Source organism: Pezoporus flaviventris, unplaced genomic scaffold, assembly GCF_033815535.1.
Source record: "Pezoporus flaviventris isolate CSIRO_AGI_PZ_B2104156 unplaced genomic scaffold, CSIRO_AGI_Pfla_v1 ptg000022l, whole genome shotgun sequence".
Taxonomy (NCBI): Eukaryota; Metazoa; Chordata; class Aves; order Psittaciformes; family Psittacidae; genus Pezoporus; species Pezoporus flaviventris.
In genome coordinates, this window is record NW_026892570.1 from 52011 (window position 1) to 70847 (window position 18837).

At 35.8% G+C, this 18837-nt stretch overlaps 1 protein-coding gene across 1 annotated transcript in view; it reads left to right on the top strand.

The window, feature by feature from the left end:
- The window catches only part of VPS13A (vacuolar protein sorting 13 homolog A), a 110476-nt gene that overhangs the window by 11738 nt on the left and 79901 nt on the right, over positions 1-18837 (top strand). Inside the window, exons 8-22 of the mRNA XM_061456249.1 lie at positions 1004-1063; positions 1288-1368; positions 1814-1871; positions 3483-3610; positions 3825-3931; positions 4586-4757; positions 5110-5172; positions 8673-8808; positions 9505-9599; positions 10379-10521; positions 11826-12027; positions 12109-12223; positions 13302-13438; positions 17766-17898; positions 18671-18788. Of these exons, the coding sequence (XP_061312233.1) occupies positions 1004-1063; positions 1288-1368; positions 1814-1871; positions 3483-3610; positions 3825-3931; positions 4586-4757; positions 5110-5172; positions 8673-8808; positions 9505-9599; positions 10379-10521; positions 11826-12027; positions 12109-12223; positions 13302-13438; positions 17766-17898; positions 18671-18788 (1748 nt within the window). The remainder of the gene's footprint in view (positions 1-1003; positions 1064-1287; positions 1369-1813; positions 1872-3482; positions 3611-3824; positions 3932-4585; positions 4758-5109; positions 5173-8672; positions 8809-9504; positions 9600-10378; positions 10522-11825; positions 12028-12108; positions 12224-13301; positions 13439-17765; positions 17899-18670; positions 18789-18837) is intronic.

An 18837-nucleotide genomic window follows, 5' to 3' on the forward strand; every position in this document is an offset into this window, starting at 1 on the left:
GTCATAATATGTAATGAAAGTTTGCCTATAATCATGAGCAATCCACAACAGTAACTACTTGGTTTATCAAGTCCAGCATAAATGTTGTGGTGGGGTGCCATTAAAGGTTGAATGCTAGCATTAAAACAGACTTTTGGGAATAAATTAATATATTTCTGCCTGCTGCACTTTATTTTTGCCAAATACCAGGTTTGGGGTTTTTCAATATCTATGAATATTTTACTGAAACTGCCTTGAGCACTGTGAAAGGAAGTCATTACTTGAGATTGGTTAAGGGAGAAAAAGGAGAAAGGGGGTGGCATCTTGTTTCAAACTGGAGCTCAGTTCTTTGATCTGCAAGCTCCACTTTGAAGTGCTAATAGTAGTCATCATAGACTATATACTTTTTTTTTTCTAGAAGACTACCTTGTAGCAGCAGTATGCTTATTCTGCCGAGTTGCTCTGATTCAGTAGTTTTTACTATGTAACTGATAAAATGTCTTAAGTAAATGTTACTTTCTTGAACTAAATAGTTGTCTTATGAGTGCTTGTTCCCAGCACATTAAGAGGTATTTGCCCTTCCTTTAAACAGTTTTGCATAGTGAATAAAAAAAAATATTATTTCACTCTTGAAAAACTATACTAGCACATAGTGTTTCTTTTGGGCTCACGCTAAAATGCTACTTCTAGAATTACAAAAAACTTATAGTCAATTGTTTATCTCTTTCCGAAGAACCTGCCAAAAAATAATATTGGTGTAAAGGAAAAGAATTGCACTACTGAAAACAGAACTTTTAAAGAATCTTTTGGTTCTTATGTGTAGCCTAGCAGTCATGGTGGTTAGGTGTGTGTGTTTGGGGGGGTAAGTAGCCTTATCAAGTTTCCACTTAAAAGAATGACCCATTATTTTCAGAGCGGTTTAATTATGATGATGTTCCTCTCTTTTTCTGGTTTGTTTTTGGTGATGATAATATGTTGATGTGTTACAGGTACTGGAATAACTTTTTTTTAAATTTCATTCCAGACTTCAGATCAGAATTGGAATCCATGTTTACATGATGAAACTGCCAAGTTGTTCTACAAGGTACAATATAAACTGTGTGATAAAGAATTGTTACTAAAATAAGCTAAATTACAGTTCCTTCCATGGAAAGTAAGATCAAGAAAACACTGTATGGGCTCTAAAATAAAAGAATGTGGAGTGTTCAGGGGATGTTCTGAATATTTAATTCATCAACACTTTATGAAATCCATATTATGAATCTAAAATTTGTAGGTATTAATACATAAGTTCTGTTTTATTTTCAGCTTGTACGACTGGATAACCTTTTTGCTTACTGGAATGTGAAATCGGAGATGTTCTACCATGGTGGTAGTGACGAATCGTTGGTAAGGAAAGCATGAGATAATGTATCTAGTATTCTAGTTCATACTGTGAAGCATAGAGAATGCTTTACATTCATTTCTGCTTCTATTTATGTTAATCAATGTCCTCAAGAATTGTCTTGTTACTAATAGCTTTTTTAGGAAAACCAGTGAATTTTAAGATTTTTACATGATGGAAGTACACCACCTATCTGAGGAAGTTAAAAAAAAAAAAAAAAGTCCGTTGCCAGTTACAAAAATTACACACAATACGTGGTAATCTCACTGTTTAGTGATTTTTATCAGCTAAAAATAGAAGTCTCATGCCGTTTAAAACATAGATGAGTATTTTGATTTAGACTATCAGAGGGATTATCTGAAACCTGTATTAAAAGGCTAACATTTTATGTTTTAAAACTTTATAATGAAATAAAAACACAACTTGTTTTTAACTCCATGGTGTATGTAGGTTAACTTAAAACATGGAGTTGCCAGCCACAATGTGATTCCAGAAGGTTATGATTTTGGTAAGTGGTACTTTATTTGTAATAATGCATGTATACCTTGCTTCTAATTTTTAATGCCTCTCAGAGGTTGCTACTTTGGCTGTTACTCGGGAATCTTAGTAAGGAGTGCAGTTTAGTTCTTTGGCAGGAATATCCGTCTCTCTGACAGTGAATACTGTACCCTATATGTAGCCTCAGAAGGGCTTTGATTAAAATATGAGTCTTGAGTCATATATCATTCTAATGAAATATCATACATAAATCCTCCTTGTTCACATTCACTGGTAATTCATTATTTTAAGAAGTTTAGCAATAATATGTGCATCATTTATGTCTTTTGAATCAGATTGGTTTGAGTAATAGATTAATATTTTTGAGGTCACCTGCCTTATGTGAAGTGTATCTTTTTTCATTAGAGGTGGAAACAGTAATCACAAAACTTTGAAACATCAACATTATTTTATTTTTTACAGTTGCTATATTGCACATTATATTGCTTTGAGTGTTGCTTACTTTAGTCCCAAAGTTGCATTGGGTCCACTCAAACATGGTGATTATTTACTTTTCATTGTGTGGAAAATACATGGGTTTTATTTTTCATGTGCATCTGTGTGATTGTTAGTAACTGTTTACAAGGCAGAATGGCCATTGAAGTGCCTTGTTCTTTAGCAAGCAAGTCCTCAGTTCACTATAGCCAGGGTTTAAAAGGGCACTGTTAGGTTCATTGGCTTTTCTTGCTGCCTTTGCCTGAAAGGGAAACCTTCTGTGTCTCTTGCTTAGACAGAGACCTGCTTTGCCAGGGAACTATTTAATAATTTCTTCTGATTTCTTACCTGTTTTTTTTCAGTTGTTAGTTTTGACTCTTTATTTTACAAGAAAATAAGTTAAAACATCATCAGTTGTCTAAAGTTTTTGTAATTTGATCCAAATGCAAACATAATGCTTACACATAGGAAGGATGAAAAATTAAGATTAGTAAATTAATATAGGGAGAAAATTAATAGAAATGCTACCATAGAAAATGTGCAGCTAAAAGTAAATAAGCGTCAAGAAATACAGGGCTTAAAATGAAACAGAAGTAATTGTTGTAAACATAGTTTCATCTTGCAAAAATGTCTGTTTCCATTTGTATGAACCCCTTGGTGAATTTAGAATATTTGCTATGTAGATGGTCTATCAGTATTTCTGTTGAAATCAAAGATATTTTATTTGATAAAAATAGGATTTATGCAAATTCATGTAATTATACATGAATTATTATTCTTAGATCAGTTGTTGAAACAGTGGAAATGCTGATCTAGACATGGCTTTGAATGCCTGATATTACTGAATTGAGGAACAGATGAAAACTTTCTGCTCTCAGTATTTTTTCATGTGATGTAATTTGCTTTATCTGGGATCTGTATTAATTTTTTTTCATGCTTACTTGGGCTTGGATTTATTCTACAGATGTTGCCAGAATGAAACTGGAAATTGAGTGTAGATTGTATTACATTTAAAGATATGTTGATGAAGTCTAGGATTTCAAAATTAATAATCTGTCATAACTTTAGCTCTGATAAGCATTATGTATCATTTATAGCAGTCTTAAATAATTTAATTGCACTTTTAATGTCAATTTATGTTTTTTAGTATTCCGCCCAATTTCAGCTAGAGCCAAACTCCTTATGAATCCTCGATCTGATGTTGACTTTTCCTCACCAAAAATGGATTTAAATGTAAATTTACAGGATATAACTGTTGAATTCAACAAGCCACAGGTATAAACTATTTTTCTGAAGTTAGATGTAATGTGGTAAAAATGTTAGTTTGCAAGAATAAGAAAAGCAGTCTGAGATTTTCTAATAAACAGAGAATCGATTTACTTAGTCTTGTTTTTCTTTGTAAATTATTTTCTTTTTAAAGAAAAGCTTGATTCACATTGTTCTCAGAAAGATAACAGTTTGATTTTTTGTTGTTTTTTGTTTTTTTTAGTACTTCAGTGTTATGGAGCTTCTTGAGTCTATTGATATGATGACTCGAAATCTGCCATATAGGAAGTACAGACCTGATGCTCCATTGCACAACAATGCCAAGACATGGTAGGCTACCTCAGACTTTGTAAACAATTTGTTAGTTATTAATTTGAAATAATTGCCAAGTGATTGTTTCTCACCAGAGGAGATTAGAGCTCACTTCCTTCTGAAACTAAGGGTTTTCTTTGTTTTTCTGAAACTAAGAGTGTTTAAAAAAAAAAAAATGGTGAGGATCTCAAACCAAGGGTGGGGACATGATATTTGAAAGCCTTCCTTAAAGATCATTATCAGAAACTGAAGTCAATTGGATTTTAATATCCTAACTCTGTTTTAATGAAGGACACTGTGTTATATGTTAGGTACTATTACAAGTATATAGCTGTTATCTGCAAATAGACAAACATTGTCAACACAGATGGCAGAGATTTGATTCTTTTCAGAAAATTCCTTACAAATATGCTTTAATTATTCACACACACATATTTGTGGCCATTTTTTGTAGAAGGTTGCTTTTTAATTTCATGAAATAGAAATCAAGTCAACTTTGTGGAGAAAAATAAAATCTTTGGGTTCCTCTGTTGATCAGAAGTGTGATTATTAGAAAAGGGATTTTACTTTCTACAACTTGAAGTTGTATTTAGTGGGAGTCTCCATAGCTCTAGGTGTCTGTTCAATACACAAAAATAAATGCGAGCTATACTTCATTTGTCTTTGCTTTAGGTGGAAATATGTTATTTATGGCATCCTTGAAGTAAATGTTCAACCTAAGCTCCAAATGTGGTCATGGGAACATATTCGGCATCATAGGAAACAAGTGAAGAGCTATAAAGAGATGTATAAAACAAAGATAACATCAAAAAAACCTAATGAAGAAATCCTAAAATTATTAGAGGTTAGCCTTTTTTCCATTAAAGGCATAAATACTGTTCTCCTTGCTGTTTCCTTAGACTTAAATGTTTATATGTTCATAAAAGTCAGTGCTAAGTTAAACTTTCAGTGCCCAAACTTGCAACTTCATCAGTACCTTTTCCTGTGAATAGTATTAATAAACATACTAGATAATTTTTTAAATTAGTAACTGCAGTGAAGGAAAACTTAAGCTGATGTGCTTTTCCAGATTTAAGTTTTCAGCTTGAGCAAATTAACTTGCACTGAAAGTTGTTTACTGTCATTCCCTGTAAAACTGAGCCATAAAACGTAACCAAATGAAATTGTAAAAAAGTAATCTCTCACCTTCTTTCTAGGAATTTGAAAAGGCCTTGGATATTTTTAACATCACTCTAGCAAGGCAACAAGCAGAAGTTGAGGTAAAATGTCATCATTTAAGTGAATCTAAGAATAACTGCAGCACAAGGTTGTGGAGATTTTAGGCAGATGCATTTGAGTTTTAGTGATAGAGTTGTGCATCATAAGGTCTATTTTCTTTGTGTTTCCCATTTGTTATTGGAAGGCATAGTAAGTTTCAGCTTGTAATTAAGAAAAAAATAAATAGCTGCATATTCTGCTTCCTCAGAATAACTGATCTGGGATAAATTTCTTTCCACTTTTGGTGAGGAACATCTACTGTGGAAAATACGGTCAAAGTATGATGGCGTAAGTCAAATTGGAAGCAATTATACTCAAAGCTTCAGGCTTCCCCCCCCCAACTCTCCAACCCAGACTGTTAGTATATTTCTTTCTTCCTGATACCTTGTTATGTAGGCTGAACACCTCTATGTGTAGTATGTGGACCTTTTGTTACTGTTTGCAAATAATTCGGAATACAGCAAATGCAGAATACATTTAAGTTGATAATCGCAATTAGACAAGACAATGTGACTTGAGTAGTTACAATTGTTAGCCTTGTTTTTCCTAGGTTAATATACTGCTTAATTTTCAGTGCAGTACTAGCCTGAGCATCATTCCAGGAGACTGAAGTAAAAATCTGTATAAGCTTTCTGAAACCTGCAGAGTCACCTTTCTCCATTAATTATCAATGTGACTAAAAGTAAACAAAATACGATATTTAGAATCTGAAATAGTGTACTGATAATTAAACTTCGTGATTGTCAATAATTTCTTAATGGCAGTGCTTGATTTTTTTTTTTTTTCCCTTCTCTGTGTGTGTGGAGTATATTAAGTATGGCATGAAAGCTGTAGTGATAGATATGGTGGTTCTAAACCAAAACTCTAAACAGCAATATATGAATATGATTTTTCCTTCTAGTTGTCTGTATATACAACCACATTTGGATGCTTGTATGATTTTAATTCAGACTTTTACAGAACCAGAAGACAGGTTCATGTCTCTCCCTTTCAGATGCTTGGCTGACCTGGTGTGCTTTTCACCAGAAGTTTTTGGGATTCTCTTTTTTTTTGTTTGCTTGTTTTAGTTCTTGCTTGATTTTTGTATGTTTTTTATGTTGTGACACATAGTTTCTTTGGTTTTATCTTCTTCCTCCTACTTTTTGCAAGGTGACAGAGATCCCAGAGTATTTCCTGTCTAGTTTTATTTGTCTTTTCTCCAGTGTGACCATGCTGCATTCCCGACTGCTTTCCAGTCCTGAGTTTTAAGATAGGTTTCTGTAATGCTTATGATAGGTTGCAAGCAAATGTATTTTCATTTGTTTGGGCTTTTAAAAAAGCCTTGTATTTGAAAAGTGTTAGAAAAGCATCTTACAGGGTCTGCTAGCTAACTCTGAATTTATTTCCAAGTATTGAAATCAGTCAGTGATTCTAAACTGTGTTCTACCTCAATCTATCAGTCAGAAGCCCTCTCATTGTTACCAGGTCTCAGAGGACTTGTAAGAGGCAAATCTGCTACTAGCTTGGTATCCTGACAGCTAGCCTTGAGTCTACTAGAAAATTAAAGGAGCACCCTTTAGACATGGGCCGAGTAAAGACAGATAAAGGATCCTACTGTTGAGCATTTTTATTTTCTTAAAAACATACCTTACAGTTGAATTTCTAAGGCTTTCTTTTCTGTAGACTTCGAAATTAAGATGCCTACAGCTCACACTTGCGAACACCGTACCATCTGATTTTCTGGGACCTTTGTAGCAAGAGCATTATATTCCATTCCATATATATTCCATTCCATATTATATTCCTTATATATCCCATTCCATATTACATTAGGCCACTTTATAATCTTTATCACTAGTACCACACACCAACTTCAGTGAGCCAAGTGTCAAGTCTGTGTTGGAGAAATTTTGTGCTTTCAATCTAGAGAAGACTTTACAGATGATTCACCTTAATTGGAATACAGGGTGATGTTCTCCCTTTCTTTTATTGAAAACAGTTTACCTCGCTGAATAATTCCACAGACTGTGACTGTATCCATTACTAAACTGTTGTAAATGGAGGACAGGGAAAGCTCATCAAGATTTCTTAAGGAAATATCTTTAGTTCCAGTACTACACAAATGTTTTCTTCATCCTTGCAGAAGTACAGTTGCCCTCCCTTCTCTATGTAGCCTCTGTTACCTTAGACTCTAGTGTCAGCTGCTGCCTCAGACACAATGAGAATCATAGATTTGAGCGTCACTACTTTTTTTCCATGGTAGTAGTTCTTCAACGCCAGCTCTTTGGTGTCCTAGAAACCTCTGATTTCAAGGGTTTAACAGTCATTGTTTCTAACGCTCTGTCCATTCTTTCCTTGAACTGTTCACTGTAACATCTGCTTAATGACTTGGTATCCTGGATAAAGAGGACTTTGTAGAATTTTGTTCAAATTTTTTGAGGCCTTGTGTTGTTTAAATGACATCTGCATCATCTCTCTGGGCTGAATCAACAGCATCAGTTCAGAAGCCTTTACTTTTTTATGGTGATTTCCATTGGCCTGTAGGTGGATAGATGTGACAAGTCCCTTTAAAATTCTGATTTATAGCCAGCTGTTTTCCCTAGTTGTGCTGCAGAAAGGTCTTGGGCTTTTTCAATGCTGAGAAGGGATCTCTGTCTCACTCACTTTGGGTATCACAATTACTAGAGCATCTCTAAATTCAGGGCTTATCTGCAAGTGTTTGTCTTTCTGGATCATAGTAGTCATGAAGAAAAAATTGGTTTGTTTAGTCCACTACAGTTTGAGGACTCCTCTGTCTCTTAGATCAGTTGATGGTCATTTGCTGTCCCTTTTGCCAAGCTTTCAGTGCTCAAGTCTGGATGTAGTTTGCACTTCTTGGAGGACCCAGTATTGGAATAATCATTGGCATCAGACAGGATGTCCCTGGTTGTTGAAATAGTGGATGTGGGAGGAGGGAGTGCTTCGTTGCTGTTACAGCTACATATATCAGGTCCAGAAGCAGTTTTCTGTATTCCTTAGAGTAAGTACTGTATTACAAGAGTAATTTTTTTATTTTTTTTTTATTATTGCTTTGGACATCTATCTTGAAATGAAAAATAAAGGGATCATTTAAAATTTGGCCTGTGCTGGCTTTTTAATTGCTTATGTATGTATTTTTAATGATTCCTTATAATTGCACTGTTGTAGTGTAGAGCACAGTCTAATATTGTGGACTTTTTCCTTTTTTTTTGTGTGGTAAGAGCTAAAGAGAAAATCTGCTATGTAAGAAACATTTATTGACTATAAATCAGCTGCTGCTTTTTGCTTGCTTTTTTTGTTAATAAAGGTGGTTGGTTGGTTTTAGGCGAGTGAGAATTAGTATGATGATGCACTGTGTACTTGAAAAAGTTATTAAACAAAAAATAAAAAATAAGATGTTGCTTTTCTTAATGATTGTCTGATGATGTTTTCATGTGTTAGAGCAAGTCTTGAGTCTATAATTTTCTTACGAAAATTACTTGTTTGAAAATTTCTTAATTTTCAGGCAACTAAGGCTGGATTAAAAATCTACAGACCAGGAGTGAAACAAGATGATGAAAACTCTGGTGGCTGGTTTAGTTGGATATGGAACTGGTCAGGTGAAAAAAAGCAGGAACAAAAGCAAGAAGTAAAAGGTTCAAGTATGTTCACTTAGTGTTGTTTTTTTTTTTTTTTGGTGTCCCCCCCTCCCCCCCCCCCAGCTAGAAATTACCTTTAGAATAATGTGTCCCTAGCAATGGAACATTGCATTTGTTTAATATTTGGGCTGTCATATTATTGACATTTGCATTTACTCTTTGCCTTTTTTTCGCTGATAAAGTTGTTAATTGCATGTTACAGAGCTACCTTACAGTTCCTTCAAAAGTCTCTCTGAGCTGTCTTTGTGCATTCTTCTGCCGCAGTTTTCGCATTTGTCTGCATAGGGTAGTGTGTATGGGTACTTGAAGAAAGTGCTATAAAACAGTAGCAGTTAGTGCAACATAATTTTACTTCCATTTGTTTTGTAATTTGGTTATTTCATGTGGTGTATTAGAGTTTGAATCACTTAAGTACATACTGGACACCTAGTGAAGGTTGTGAAACACAAAGTAAATCAAAAAAGTTGCTTCTGTTGTTTAGCAGGCTTGGAAATAGTGTAGGTCACAATAAAAGTATAGCTGCATTTTAAAGCATGCTTTAGGACACTCAGGTAATTTAAACTGCAGAGATTTTGCTTGGATTTAGGACAATATTAATGGTATCTGCTGTAAGTTACAGAGCTACTGGAAAGTATATAACAGTATTTTCATTTTTGAGATACCTGTGCTGAGTTTAACTAACCTCATGCAATATGACAGGTCTTGAAGAGCTGATGACACTTGAAGAGAAGGCTAAACTTTATGCAGCAATTGGATATAGTGAAACAGCTGTGGATCCAACCCTTCCAAAATCGGTGAGTCAAAACCAGCTGTGATCCCAAACAATTGGTAGCTTTGTCTGCTAACAAAAGTGTACAGAAATAATCACCCTTAAAATTACTTAAAGCTGTCTTTATATTTGAATACTAATCTGACACTTCTTACCTAAGTTACTGCAGTCTGGCTTTGTGTAGTTTTTGGAAGGTGGTTGTATAGCTTACTTTGGATATTATGAGAAAGTTCAGAAAGAAATTTTGCTTACTAAAGTTAAATAAAATCATATAAAGTAATATATTGGTATTTAAGTTATGAAATGCTTCATACCCTCTTACAATTTTGAGGGATTTTTTTGTTTGTTTTTTTTTTTTTAAGATATCACGCCGAGAGATTCTCCGGAATCTTAAATATGAGTGATAGTACATGAGGTAGAGTAGATTAGTTATGAGGTAGAGTAGGTTATATAAGAGAAGAGGTGACTAAAGGACTGTAGTGAGTAAGAGCAAGAGTTTGAACCATTCAGAAACAGTCTAAGTAGTTTTTATGTGAGGTACCATGTATGGTACAGTGGACACCTTCCAGGTCTACATCAGAGGCCTTTTAACTCAAAATGTGGTGTAGAGACACCAGTCATGTTTGTAAGCATAATAAACTCTTCTATAACCCTGCCTTTTCATAATAACTAATTTGGAATGACTTTTATACCAGCTATAAGTTATTTATAGCACTAGAAACATAGTATCAAACTGGTATTTATGGTTTTCATCTCTTCATAAACTGTATTTGTGATCCACTGTTGTTTTTCCTTCATATCTAGTATGAAGCCATGAAGTTTTCTGTGAAGTTACTAAGCATGTCTATATCAATAAGGGAAAGCAAGCAAAGTCCCGAGCTGGTAGAATTTGCATTAGCTGGCTTGAGTACAGTATTTACCCAGCGACCAGGCGCACAAGCAATAAGGTGAACTTTCTTTGTCAGACTGGTTTTGCTCTCTATGAAATGTTGATGATGGCTAATAAACATTTTAAGGCTCTGCTATGATTTTTAACTTCCATATTTCACTGTCTTTTCTTGTGCAGTTTAGCAGCAGAATCATTCTGCAACTGATGGATGAAGTATATGCAGATGGATACAGTTTCTATGATTTAAAGTTCTCTCTGGCTTCAGACTATTTTGTGCCACTACAGATTTTCTCCTTTTTTTCAGTTTAGCATTGTTTCATACAAGAAAGCCATTTACTAACTCATTTCTTGCTTTGAAAAGTGACTGTTAACTCCTTTTGAAACTTTATGTGAGTATCTGATCTTGTAACCACTTGTATAGTAAGGTGATCTTGTACATGTATATAGGCATTTAACATGATTGAAGGTTCTTGAGCTTTAAGTTGAGCCTTTAGATTTGCAGAAGAAGGCTGTAACAGATGATTTTGGCTTGTTTTTGTGCTCACAGTAGATGATGAAAAGCAGCAGTATGTAATATTTTACTTTCATTTCAAATTTAATGACTTAAAAATTTAGCTTTCCTGCTTTAAACCTTGTCCCTTCTCTTTTGGTATTAAGTTACTATTGGTCTTATGGAGTTCTATGCCTAATTTAAATCTTGCTTGCAGCTTTTCTGTTTATTCCCCTGCTCATCTAAATAGTCCTAATAATGCATTATACTAAGAAAAAGGAAAGAGAATATTATAATTTTACATTGAAACTTTCTTTTAAGTGTTGGGAGATGAAGATCTTTTGTTGAAAGCTGTTAGAGGTAAGCATGATAGTGAAAGAACATAAATCCAGCACCTAACTAATACTTCCTCAGAGTAATGAGACTGTTAATGTTGTGTGCTCGTGGTGTTTCTTTTATTTCTCTGCACTGGAACCCTTCTCTCTGTGCTCTATTTCTGTTCCACAGAATAAGCTGTGGCATCTAATTCTGAAGCTGATAATACAGAATTCCAGTTTGCATAGAGGCAGGTGTCCTGTGCTGACACCTGTCCTAATGAAAAGTGTATGAAGTGAACAACTTGGTCCCCTTTTCTTAGCAGTGGCTAATAGACACAGAAGATAATGAAATGAAAGACAGTTAGCACATGGGTATATGTCTTATATGCTTAGAAATGCTATTTATATTTGAAGTAGGGTAGCGATACATTTTTTTTTTGTTCGGTTTTTGCCCTTTTTGTTTTTTTCCCAGCTTATTCCTTATACTCTTGTCATCTAATTGTATCTAGCCAGATGGATATTATATACGATCATGCTGCTTACCTTTCTTTACAGATTCGAAACAAAAGTTACCTCACTTGAAGTTACAGGCATGTCCCGAGAAAAGTGTACACCCTGCCTCCTATCTTCTCGAACGGTGTATTCAGATGAGAGTACCTCACTCTTAAGCATAATGTTTGAGACTAATCCTTTGGATGAGAAAGCAGATCAGAGGCTTAGAATAGAATCACAGCCACTGGAAATAGTGTATGATGCTGTAAGTAAATATTTAAATAAGGTATAAATATAAAAAAAATCTTAAAAGTAAATATTACGTGTATTTTTTTTGTTTTAACAGATGACAATAAATAGCTTAGTGGATTTCTTCAGGCCTCCAAAAGATGTCCATTTAGAGCAGTTGACATCAGCAACTCTGATGAAGCTTGAAGAGTTTCGTGAAAAGACATCAACAGGCAAGTGCTGCATGCTCTTCTGATTGCACATTCACACAAATGTTATGTTTTAGGGGTATGAAAATATTACATGTTTACACATGGGGATGCATGGATCCAAGTCATAGCTTTCTAACACAATACCTAAGTAAGTTGAATTCTTCAGTCTCGTTACAAAACATTTGTTCTAGGTATTTGGATAATTTTATGTCTTCATCTTTTTCAACTTCAGCTTCCTTTGTAAAATACACTTAAAACCCTGAGATAGTATTTCACTATCTATTCTGTTCTACTCCCTACAGGGTTGAAAATGGTTTGTTACTTCTAACTTTTCTGTATTGTTCATCTGAGTATCTAAATGGTCTTAATTGTTTCATACTTTAAAAAAACTGATTTGTATTGATATATGACTAATATATTCAGAGATACTGGTCCTCTAATGAAACCTCTAAATCCTTTCCAGAGTTGTTGCTTTTCATCTGCCTCTATACAGGTGTTACCACATTACTTATTCTGCAATAAATATTGATTATATTCATCTGTTTTCCAGTTACTTGGCATTAAAACCGTTACTCAAGTTTAATTTCATTCTAGCTGTTTATCTCTAGAGATCTTATATTTTGATATATGAACGAAAGTGGTGGATACTTTTAAGACTTAATACTGAGATCAACACTAGTAGTTTGTCCAGTATAGTTGGATACTTCCAGTAAGAACTTCTAGAACAATTAAGTTTTTGAATCTATGGAGCATAGTGGGTTACCCCAGCAATTCCAAGTTTCAGTACAAATTCCAGTTCTTCTTTCATCTGTTGTTCAGTATGAAACTGCTTTGGATTTGTGTTGTGATGTTGTCTCTACTTGTCTATTAGCATTGTTTGCTATCACAGTTTCATCTACTTCTTGCTTCTTTAAAGGCTGACGGTAATTATTGGTTCAGAAGAAAACTGAAGAGCATGTGTACCTCTAGTTAAACTCAGTTATCTAGCATTCACAGCTCATTTAAAGTTAGACTTGGATTTCTTTTTCTATCATCTTTTAATTCTGTAGCTTCTGCATGGATTTCTTGGCTTGTATTTACTAATTACATTATTTTTCAGGTTTGTTGTATATTATTGAAACCCAGAAAGTTCTTGACCTCAAAATCAACCTCATGGCTTCATACATCATTGTTCCACAAAAAGGATTCTATGACCATACATCAAATTTACTACTCCTGGATCTTGGTAGTCTTAAGGTATATATTTACTTAGTGAAGTAACTTACTGAAAATGACAGCTCAGCTTCTATGTGATTTCCAGTTTCTTAGTATGTGTTTTTTGGTAGTGGTTAAGTAAAAGTTCCTCTTGCAGTTTACATATTAGACATTTATTTTAAACTGCTTTCCAGTTAAGTTAGAAATTACTGAACACTTCTCAGTAGATTCTTTAAACCCAAAAGAATTTTTAGGAAATAATCCTCCCCTGGAATGAAACTACAGTTGATGCTTTGAACTCTTAAGTGGAAAATAACTAGTAATGTTTTACCTTAGAATATAAAAGAGTAAGCTTTGTAGTTATATGATTAAATGGTCGTCTTATTTTTACTATTACTATTATTCTTGTTATCAGTTACCTTTCAGGCGTTCAGTTGACTTTAAAATGAGAAAAGTAAACATTGGCACTTTTTAACTTTGATGAAACTGGAGATATGTTTGAGATACTTTATGCAAGGGAAAAGCTAAAAAGGTAGTTTGTGTTTAAAATTACAATTTAGCACTATAAAATCATAAAGAGACTGTTTTTGCATATTATTAGTGATCTTTTTACTCATTGGTGAACTTGTGTTCTTTCAGGACAAATGATCTTACATGCATGCAGGCAATGAAATTTTCCTTTTTTTTTTTTTTTTACTTTAGGTAGGAGTGATTCTTCCACTTACTATCAGTGTAGATTGCTTTACCTGCTTTTTTAGCAGGTAAAACTTTTTAATAACCTGTTTCAAAGCTTAAAATCTTGTGAAAGTGAAGTAAGATTTTTATATCTCTGCCACAGACTGACTTTTTGAACATGCGAGTGTCAGCTAGAATCATAGAATAGTATGGGTTTGAAGGGACCTTCAAAGATCATCAAGCCAAAACTACCTGCAATGAGCAGGGACACCTTTAACTAGACCAGGTTGCTCAGAGCGCTGTCCAGCCTTGCCTTGAATATGAGACATCCCCTTGTCCAGGGACAGGCCTCGCTAAAAGGTCTCTCTCCACCTTAGAAGCCCCCTTTAATATACTGAAAAATCTCCCCAGAGCCTTCTCCAGGCTAAACAACCGCAAATCTCTCAGCCTTTCATCCCACTGATCATCTCTGTGGCCTTTCTCTGGACCTGCTTCAACAGGTCCATGTCTGTCTGGTACTGGGGAATCCAGAGCTGAACCCATTATTCCATGTGGGGTCTCATAAGAGTGGAGTAAAGGAATAGAATCACCTCCTTTGATCTGCTGGCCATGTTCCTTTTTATGCAGCCCAGGGTACAGGTGGCTTTCTGGACTCTGAACACACATTGCTGGCTTATACCCAGCTTTTCATCCTCCAGTACCCTCAAGTCCTTCTCCGTAGGGCTGCTCTCAATCCCTTCATCCAACAGCCTGTATAGATCACAGAATCATATGGGTTGAAAGACCTTGAAGATGAGGTCCAACCATTAACTAGCACTGCCAAATCCACCACTAAACCATGTCTCTAATGCACCACATCTACAAGTCTTGTAAGTACCTCCAGGGATGGGGACTCAACAGCTTCCTCAGGCAGCCTGTTCCATTGCTTGACAATTTTTTTGGTGAAGAAATTTTCCCTAATATTCAATCTAAACCTCCCCTGGCACAGCTCGAGGCCGTTTCCTCTTGTTCTATCACTTGTTACTTGAGAGAAGAGACTGACCCACACCTCACTACAACCTCCTTTCAGGTAACTGTAGAGAGTGATAAGGTCACTCCTGAGCCTTCTTTTCTCCAGACTAAACACTGCGAGGTCCTTCAGCCACTCCTCAGAAAACTTATGCTCTACACCCTTCACCAGCTTCACTGCATGCTCCATCTCCTCAGTGTCTTTCTGCATGGTGTTATTGTGGCCTAAGTGTAGGACCCAAGTGCAATTGTTGAACATCATATCATTGGCCTTGGCCCATCAGTCCAGCCTGTCCAGGTCCCTTGGTAGAACCTTACTTCCTTCAAGCAGATCAACACTATGCCCAACCTGGTATTGACTGCAAACTTACTGAGGGTGCACTCGATCCCCTCATCCAGATCACTGATAAAGGTACTAAACAGAATTGGCCCCAGTACTGAACACTGGGTAATGCCACTTGTGACTGGCTGCCAGTGACACCAGGCTCAGAGCCCGGTAATGGCATGGAACAGCCCACCTCCTCCACTCTGCGTATAGGATATTACTTTCAGAATAATATACAGAAGAATATGTTTCCAAGTCAGACTCCAGTAAATGTTCAATATTACTTTTTTTCCTGAAATGCATGAGTAATTTTCATAGTGCATGTGACTCTTGAATTGGTTCCTGTCCTTTAGTAGAACCTCAGCAATACCAAAAGAGAAAAGTTAGATGCCTCTCAGGATATGATGAATAATTCTGTATTCACTTCGAGAGGCATATGCTTAAGAGAGATACAGGTTATTTGTTGAATTGGTATGTTTAATACAAAACAATATCTTTCCCTCAGTTATGTATTGGATAAGGTCAAGTCCAAATGGAGAAAATGGCATATAAAATTAAAACTGTATCTCAATGCTGATGCATAAGTGCACTTAATTAAGGTTGCACAGGCAGTATTAATCTGATAATTCTGAATAATCAATCTGCAAGTTTTTTAATGTAAAAGTAGTCATAGTTCAGTACCACTGGAAGAAGAAATGCTATGTCTTAGACACTAGTATTTGAGCCTGTTTCACTGTTAACCTTGAATATTACCTGGGTCTGGCAAAAGCAGGTGGGGATCCAAAACCATTCAACATTTAAGGATGAGACGAGCCACATTTCATCAGAGATGAAAAGCAGAGAGAGCATGTGGAAAGTATGGGCATCCCAAAGCTGAGTGAACATAAATGATGAACAGTCCAAACTCCCTTTTGCCTTTTACTCAGGATAATACCACAACTAAGTTCAACAAGATTCAGAAATAGATTTTATGTTTTTGAGGTGATTAATAGAGTAATATTTTTATATATAAAAAAACTTCAACAGTTATTCCATCGATTGCAAAAGGTTTGAAATTTTAAACTTTGGGGTATGAGTCATTGGTGTTGGGACTGGTCTTGTTCAACATCTTAGTTGATGACAGGGACAGTGGGATTGAGTGCACCCTCAGCAAGTTTGCCAATGACACCAAGCTGTGTGGTTCGGTTGATATGCTGGAGGGAAGGAATGCCATCCAGAGGGACCTTGACACGCTTGTGAGGTGGGCTGATGCCAACCTTATGAAGTTTAACCATGCCAAGTGCAAGATCCTACACCTGAGTCGCATCAATCCCAGGCACAGCTACAGGCTGGGCAGAGAAGAGATTCAGAGCAGCCCTGTGGAGAAGGACTTGGGGGTATTAGTCGATGAGAAAATGAACATGAGCTGGCTTCATTGTGCCCTTGCAGCCCAGAAAGCCAACCGTATCCTGGGCTGCATCAAAAGGAGCGTGACCAGCAGGTCGAAGAAGGTGATCCTGCCCCTCTACTCTGATCTCGTGAGACCTCATCTGGAGTATTGTGTGCAGTTCTGATGTCCTCAACATAAAAAAGACATGGAACTGTTGGAACAAGTCCAGAGGAGGGCCACGAGGATGATCAGGGCACTGGAGCACCTCCTGTGTGAAGATAGGCTGAGGAAGTTGGGGCTGTTCATCCTGGAGAAGAGAAGGCTGCATGGAGACCTCATAGCAGCCTTCCAGTATCTGAAGGGGGCCTATAAAGACGCTGGGGAGTCCTATCACTATAGTCCCTTCATTAGGGACTATAGTGATAGGACAAGGGGTAACAGATTAAACCTTAAACAGGGGAAGTTTAGATTGGATATAAGGAAGAAGTTCTTTACTGTGAGGGTGGTGAGGCACTAGAATGGGCTGCCCAGGGAAGTTGTGAATGCTCCATCCCTGGCGTTGTTCAAGGCCAGGTTGGACAGAGCCTTGGGTGACATGGTTTAGTGTGAGGAGTCCCTGCTCATGGCAAGGGGTTTTGGAACTAGATGATGTTAAGGTCCTTTCCAACCCTAACTATTCTATGATTCTGTGATTCTATATCTATTAAAGAAAATTAGTCTACACAAAATATATTGTATAAAACTTCATAGTTTTTTATTTGTATTTTGCTTCTCTCCTCGAAGGAGAAATGGAGTTTAATACTCTCCATTTTTTGTTTTGATACAGGATATTAAGTTTAGATATCTCCTCTGCTGTGACAGTGGTAACACAGAAGCCCTTATAATGAGGACTTTAAATTTAATCTCTTGTTGTGATAGGGTCAACTATTTGTAGAACTAGTGCTTTGGATGTTTTTGAAATTCATTTATACTTTTTTGTGATTCTTTTTAAGATGGAAAGCAAAAGTCGTTCTGATTTATCAAAACTCGCAGTACGACAAAGCACTATTGAAGAGATAATGTCAAGAGCTTATGACAGTTTTGATATCCAGCTCAGCAGTATACAGTTACTGTACAGCAAACATGGTAAGTATTCATGAAAGTAATCTTTTTCTCTAAAAACATTTTGAGGGTTGATGTGCCTTTTATACTTTTAATGTAGCAGTAGAGAATCTTTGAAACATACTTCTTTAAACTATTATTCTAAATTCAGTCCTATGAACATGTAATGAATTTCCAAAACATACCTTCAGGCCTTAGGTTCCAACCTTAATGTTTGCTAAATAGATAAACTTAGAATAAATCACTTATTTTTGAAGATGTCTCACTTGATTTGTTGCATAATAAATGTAAGTGTAATTAATTTATGAAATTTTTCTTCAGTGGCTTTTCTTTGTATCCTTCCACTTTTAAAGCAGAATCCATGAGTAGTTGTAGCTTTGATCCTTTTTTGAGAGTAAAGAAAGGATCAGAATCCCTTTGCTAGTAATTTTGGAACTTAAACTGCAGACAGAGTCAGAACCAGGGAAGTCTTAAGCATTTTATTCTTAACCCTCTGATTCCAGAGGGGAATGCAGAGCCTAAATTTTGTGTCATGCATATGAAAAACTGGTCCTTAGAAAATCTGCAGTATGGATGGGTTAGCTCTTCAGATGTGAACAGTGGAAATTAAGTAGTCTTGTTTGTCTGAAATTTGGATCTTGCGTTATATACGTGCATTGACAGAGTTGTAGAAGAGATTTTGTCACCTGAATTTTTAGCAGTATATACTAACTAATATCAGATACTTTAATTCTGTGATATGTGTAATGGGAAAGAATCTCAGTGTTTAAAACGTAGGTTTTCTTTGCTCTTACAGATGAGAAGTGGCAAGAGGCTCGGAAGTTGAAATATTCATCTCAACATATCTTGCAGCCCTTGGATGTAAACCTCGAATTTAGCAGGGCTATGGTCGTTACTGATGCAAGAATGCCCAAGTATGTGTGTTTTCCTATTTTGAAATTTTCATAGTAAACCACTTTCTTT